At 28.9% G+C, this 6,120-nt stretch overlaps 2 protein-coding genes across 2 annotated transcripts; one reads left to right on the forward strand and one right to left on the reverse strand.

Annotated features, from left to right (window-relative positions):
• Positions 1-431: 431 nt before the first annotated feature.
• LOC108574376 (26S proteasome non-ATPase regulatory subunit 13) lies at positions 432-1,974 on the reverse strand. The gene is made up of 5 exons (XM_017936957.1): positions 1,859-1,974; positions 1,662-1,775; positions 1,202-1,528; positions 784-1,116; positions 432-699 (listed from the first exon to the last, which is right to left on the reverse strand). Exons 1-5 carry the CDS (start codon positions 1,972-1,974, stop codon positions 432-434), a joined length of 1,158 nt encoding a protein of 385 aa, XP_017792446.1.
• Positions 1,975-2,724: 750 nt separating this feature from the next.
• On the forward strand, positions 2,725-5,923 carry LOC108574366 (SID1 transmembrane family member 1-like). The gene is made up of 9 exons (XM_017936945.1): positions 2,725-2,908; positions 3,001-3,289; positions 3,388-3,535; positions 3,605-3,688; positions 3,826-4,118; positions 4,205-4,746; positions 4,835-5,100; positions 5,199-5,408; positions 5,480-5,923. Exons 1-9 carry the CDS (start codon positions 2,725-2,727, stop codon positions 5,765-5,767), a joined length of 2,304 nt encoding a protein of 767 aa, XP_017792434.1. The 3' UTR covers positions 5,768-5,923.
• Positions 5,924-6,120: the final 197 nt, after the last annotated feature.

A 6,120-nucleotide genomic window follows, 5' to 3' on the forward strand; every position in this document is an offset into this window, starting at 1 on the left:
AAGTATACGTGAATAATCAAGAGAAACGCGATAAATGTTAATATATATTGTTATTATTAATATTTCGATCATAGTACAAAGTTTCTGAACACAAAAAATTCAAATAATTATTCTATGGAAACATTAAAAATTGTATTAACTTGTTTTTTCAGGATGTTAGGTTTAAAATAAATTTATATCTTTTTGTTCAATTCGCTTGTAAATAGCATCATAATTTTGTATTTAGGAAAATGTATCTCATACTTTCCTTTCTATCAACACATTGACTTATCATGATGAAATCAATTTTACTCTTTGCAATATTTATTTATTTATATAGATTGTAGTAAATTATATTTTTTTATTTTTAAAATGATGGTAAGTCAATGAGTTAATGAAGATATAGAAATAAAACTTACAAACGAATTAATGGAAAATTACCAAACCTAATATTAAAGTGTAAGGATCTCGGATGCTCGAGATTCTAGTAAACGCTCCATTGAACTAACATCTTTACACCAGCCATCAAGTCGTTGAACCATTCCAGCTATTTGTGTACGATCTAATACACGAGGCTGTACCCATGTCATATTGACGGTTCCTGCTACTTGATCAATAGCACCGCGAACCAAACCTTGAGCTAGAGCCTTCATTACAAGTAACTCTACTTCACCAAGAGGTAAACGAGTTTCCTGAGAAATTTCTGCAAATGTTAACTGCCTGTAATAAAAAATAATTTAATTGACATAGATTGTTTTATATTATTTGACACCTCAATATTTTTCCAATATAGAAAATACAAACCTGTTGTTAGCTTGGCGTTTGAAAGTCATTTCCATAAGGCATAGGAGAGAAATTTTTTGCCTCAATTTTAATTCTTGTGCTGCTAAATCCGCAACTTTACTCCATTGTGGTTTTAATCTTTCAAGTGCAACAATATCACCAGCATTGAAAGCTTGTAATAATTCAACCAACCAAGAGTTTTGTGTACCTTTCAAGGACTGTAAAACAGGATGAGCCAATAATTCTCCAAGATTGTAAACTCCTTCACCTAAAAGTGCAGCTAATCCAAGGAAAAATGCATGCTGCTCTTGTTCTTGTCTACTTAAGCTATTTAAGTCAATACAACCTAGATATCTGAAACACAAAAATTATCTTCAAAGAATGCATATTGTTGAATTGCGAATAAAGCTTATTGTTTGAAACTTCAATATGAAAGTACCTCAAAGCAGTACGATAATATTCAGCATGTTTTCCTTGAAGACGATACAGACGACTGGCTAATAAATAAAATCTACCATGAACTGTTGTAACCCCATCAGCATTATCCAACATAGCTTCTACTTCTTCTATAATCTTTTTTGCCTGTTCTTGATTATTTAACTTTTCAAGTAAAATCTGGCCTATAAGGACTTTGCACAAAGCAACAGCTTCATTACTGCTTTTAACTTTAGACTCAGTTTTTTCCAAGAATTTAATTGCTTCTTGTTTATCTTGAAATTGTTGTATTACATATGCTAATATTTCTACCAAAGATAAAGGGTTTATCCTAAACACAAAACAGTGCATAGTACATGAATTATGTATAAAAGTAATAATAAAATAATGTCTTAAGTACTACACGAGTGAAATAAGTGAGGTTATGCATTAATATTTTAAACAAATGTGTAGATTATACTTACTTGTTTTCAAAGGTAGATAAAAAGTTTGTGTATAACTGTACCAATTTATCTCCCTTTTGAAGCGTTGGATTTTTAACAAATGTTTCTAATTTAAGTGTCAACTGATGCCAAAGCCTGCAAGTCACCGGACAAAGAAAATCAAATCAATTTTTTCTATTGAAACATGCACTCAATTTAAGAAATTTAATAAAAAGTACTTTTTATTGTATAGTTCTTCAAGTTGCGCCCATTCTGCAGCCAATTCCTTGTCCGCAACATTTTGATTTTGACTTAAATATGTATTAACATCCTTCGGTGCCACGGATACCGCCATCTTTAATAACAATGACTAAAGCCGAATCAGCATAATGAATAGTATGTTCAGAATGTGTTCCAAAAAGAATTACTCCATTAACACTATTAATTGTATTTATTTTTATTATATTTAAAAAATAATTTTTGTTATTTTTTGGTGATAAGATATATTATGTTTTGAATAGAAACTATATTTTGGAATATTGAATAACATTGTCAATTATAGTAATTTTATTCATGCTGATACAAATAATTGTCATCACTTGCATATAAATAAATAGTCCAAAATATTAGTTTTATAATATAAATAATTATATTGAGTGCTTACAAAACAATGCAATACAACCTTTAAGTTCGCAACGTATTTAAACTTAATTGTTTGAAATATTCAAAATTATTAAATACTTGAAATAAGTAAAATGCGTAATAAAAATAATACGTATTTAGATGACTCGATTATTAAAATTATAATGGAAAATAATTTGTTTTGAATTCGGACTTTAGTTCCTTATTTGATATGTTTGGTTCAATATACATACATACATATAGTTCGAATGTATCTATTGAAAACAGCTGATTGGAAATATGCGCTAATCAGCCTAATGCATAGTGTTGTCTTGCAAAGCGGGTATTCCTGAAAGGGTTATTTATTCAGAAAATGATGAATTTGAACAATTTAATTTATGATTAGCTTTAATTTTAGTTTAAAGTTTTACAATTTAATGTATAGTACTTTTACACGAACCGTGTTTATGTTTGTATTCTTAAAATGTTAAATGTCCAAAGAATTTTAATCGTGATAACTGTATTGTTCTTTAACTCGTATGAAGTTACTTCTTCGAGAACTGTGTCACTTTCTTCTATTGTTATTGTAGCAGAATACAAAAAAGAATATCAACTTGTCATTAATTCTACTATTGAGTATGTGTTCCTATATCCTGTTGACAGTGTAAGTACAAATGTTTGATACAAATTCATATGATATTTTGTTATATTTTGCATGTAATTTATCTAACTTTGGTTTATCTTCAGGTAAATTTGTTAGAAACTGCAAAAATAGAAGTTGAAAGCAATGCCACTCATGATTTACCTCTTATAGTGGTTGCACGTCAAAAGAAAGGAATCTTATCATGGCAAATTCCTCTTGTAGTAACTAGTATGTATTTTGGTGATGTAGCTTATAATAAAACAAGTCGAATTCTGTGTTCAAATAAATATTACTCGAATCAGTTAGAGGATCAAGAAGAATTTGTTACTGTTAGTTTATCCACTGCTAATCATAGAAATATTTCATTTAAACTTAATATGACAAAAGAAACTCATTTTTATTTAAGGTATGCATATTATTAAATATTGATAATAGATTGATTTTGATTTTTAGATTTGCAATCTAGTTGTTATAAAGATAAAGAAATTTTGTTCTGCCCTTTAGCTCTGGAGAAAAGAGATCAGTTGAAGTTTCTCCATCACAGCCAATTTATTATGGTTATACCTTTTCAGAAGAGGTGGAAAATTCTGTGATTGTTCATATTGAGTCTGATAGTGATATTTGTATGACAGTTTCAATACAAAATACATCAGTGAGTTTAATTCTCTACAATTTTCAGATTAATATATTATTGTCAATTGATGAATTATTTTTTTCTTAGTGTCCTGTGTTTGATTTAGAGAGGAACATTGAATATGCTGGTTATTGGCAAACTGTTAGTCGACAGGGTGGTATTACTGTGCCAGTATGTATTTTTCTTTTTAATGACTAGCTTTTAATACATTTTCCGAAATATATTGTGGAATATAAATAAAACTAATTTTCTTAATTATATTTGTTCCAAAATAGAATAAAAGTTTTACTTTAATTAATACTTTTTAGAAAGAAGACTATCCATTGGGTTTCTTTGTGGTACTTGTAGTAAAAAGTGATGATACTGATTGCTATGGAGCCCGCAGTATGATTTCTCCAAGAAAAAAAAAATTGACATTAACAATAAATGCCAGTATTACTAAGCAAAATTATATTATTGCATCCGGATTTGCAACATTACTTATGTTTGTTTTCTGTTTAATTTATGTTATAAGTGTAGTGTGTAAAATTAAGCGGGAGTCGCTGTATCAAGACTATATTGATGAACCTATACCAAATTCTTCAACAATAAAAGAGGTAATGTATTTATTTATATAAATGGAAGGAAATTTGAATACCAAAAATAAACATTTTTTGCTAATTAAATTCATAATTTGTTTTAGCCTAGATCACATCAATCAATATCTTCAAATGACTCTTCATTGGATGAAGACGACGTTGATATAATGCAAGATGCTTTTTCCGCTAAAGAAGTAGTACGAACAAAGCTTATACTTTCAGTTTGCGATTTGGCTCGCAAAAATCCAGAAATTCTTAGGCATAAATCACAATTATATTTATTGTATTTGATAACAGTTGCTATTTTTTATACTTTACCCGTTTTGCAATTGGTGACAACATACCAACATATACTTCACATTACTGGAAACCAAGATATGTGTTATTATAACTTTTTATGTGCTCATCCACTTGGAGTGGTATCAGATTTCAATCATATATTTTCAAATATTGGGTACATCATGCTCGGTTTTCTATTTATATTTCTAATATACTCTCGGGAACGTAATAAATTCGAGAGAGAAAGGAACAAGTGTTATGGCATACCACAACATTATGGAATATTTTATGCAATGGCTACTGCACTTATCATGGAAGGAATACTCTCAGGAAGTTACCATGTGTGCCCAAATCGAAGCAATTTTCAATTTGGTAAGATGAAAATTAGTTTGTATTGACATTTTAGTGATTCATTACATTTATAATGATTATGTTATTAATGATTGCATTATTCACGTAGATACGAGTTTTATGTATATCATAGTTGTGCTATGTATGATTAAAATTTATCAAACTCGTCATCCTGACATAAATGCACGAGCACCAGTGACATTTGGAGTTTTGGCGTTAATCATCTTCATAGAATTAATTGGAGTTTTAAATGACTCGACATATTTCTGGATTATATTTACAATTCTGCATTTACTGATTTGTCTGTTTCTCACTCTTCAAATTTATTATATGGGGCAATGGAAATGTAGGGATTTTCTAGCACAAGTAATACAGGTAATATTATGCATCTGATGAATTTGATATTTCTCATCTTACGTTAATTTGGTTACTTTTGTTAGGCACAGTTTATCACGGTTTTTATATCTTTCTAGAGCTGTAAATATGATATTCGTTCCCAAATTACGGGCTTGCCTCTACCTTCGTACCCGAAACGATTTATTATGCTTGTCATAGGAAATTCATGTAATGTTGCTCTCGCGATACTTGGAAATATATATCATCAGAAAAATTTTGCAGTCTTCTTGTTAACTATATTAATGTCCAATTTAGTTTTATATATTCTTTTTTATATCGTTATGAAGGTATGTACATACACACGAATGATTATAAGTTATCTATATATTATGCATTAATCTATTTTGTAATATTTCAGATTTGTCATAAGGAACGGATTCGCTTCCAGCCATTAATATATATTATTTTATCAATTATATCGTGGACCGGTGCTTTATATTTTTTCATAACCAAAAATATTTCTTGGGCGGTTACTCCAGCACAATCTCGCCTTTATAATCAACCTTGCAAATTGCTATACTTTTTTGATAATCATGACATTTGGCATTTTTTATCAGCATTTGCCATGTTTTTTTCATTTATGGTACTGCTTACCCTAGATGATGATCTAATCGATGTACATCGAAGTCAAATATCAGTCTTTTAAGGACAATGACACAAACGAAGAGGGTCCTTATAATTTTTTTATCTTTTCCACGATATGACTGTATGTAATGTACATTTGAACTTGATGTCAATGAATTAAAAATAGTATAAAATATATATGTATGTATAAAGATCATTTAGAAACTATTTTGTATTAAACGCCATATTATCGTTAAACATTCATAAAATTTGTTATCATCTATCCCTTTATTTGTAATAAATTGTTCCTAAAGAGAAAATAAGTTTTGATATTTTTTTTATCACGATTGAAAAAATTGCACTTAATACTTTAAAACTTACCCATCGATTACTTTTTTTTTTATCGAGAAAATGGAAAATATCGATGTACATGTT

The sequence above is a fragment of the Habropoda laboriosa genome, unplaced genomic scaffold (genome assembly GCF_001263275.1).
Source record: "Habropoda laboriosa isolate 0110345459 unplaced genomic scaffold, ASM126327v1 scaffold205, whole genome shotgun sequence".
In the NCBI taxonomy this organism is placed as follows: Eukaryota; Metazoa; Arthropoda; class Insecta; order Hymenoptera; family Apidae; genus Habropoda; species Habropoda laboriosa.

What these genes read in the sequence shown, in the direction of transcription:
- LOC108574376 (XM_017936957.1), bottom strand. Translation starts at nt 1,974, where the DNA reads ATGGCGGTATCCGTGGCACCGAAGGATGTTAATACATATTTAAGTCAA. An exon ending in GAAGAACTATACAATAAAAA is followed by an intron (nt 1,776 to 1,858) that starts GTACTTTTTATT and finishes GGTGACTTGCAG; the next exon opens with GCTTTGGCATCAGTTGACAC. An exon ending in TATTATCGTACTGCTTTGAG is followed by an intron (nt 1,117 to 1,201) that starts GTACTTTCATAT and finishes TTTGTGTTTCAG; the next exon opens with ATATCTAGGTTGTATTGACT.
- LOC108574366 (XM_017936945.1), top strand. Translation starts at nt 2,725, where the DNA reads ATGTTAAATGTCCAAAGAATTTTAATCGTGATAACTGTATTGTTCTTT. An exon ending in ATATCCTGTTGACAGTGTAA is followed by an intron (nt 2,909 to 3,000) that starts GTACAAATGTTT and finishes TAAATTTGTTAG; the next exon opens with AAACTGCAAAAATAGAAGTT. An exon ending in TCGAAGCAATTTTCAATTTG is followed by an intron (nt 4,747 to 4,834) that starts GTAAGATGAAAA and finishes TTATTCACGTAG; the next exon opens with ATACGAGTTTTATGTATATC.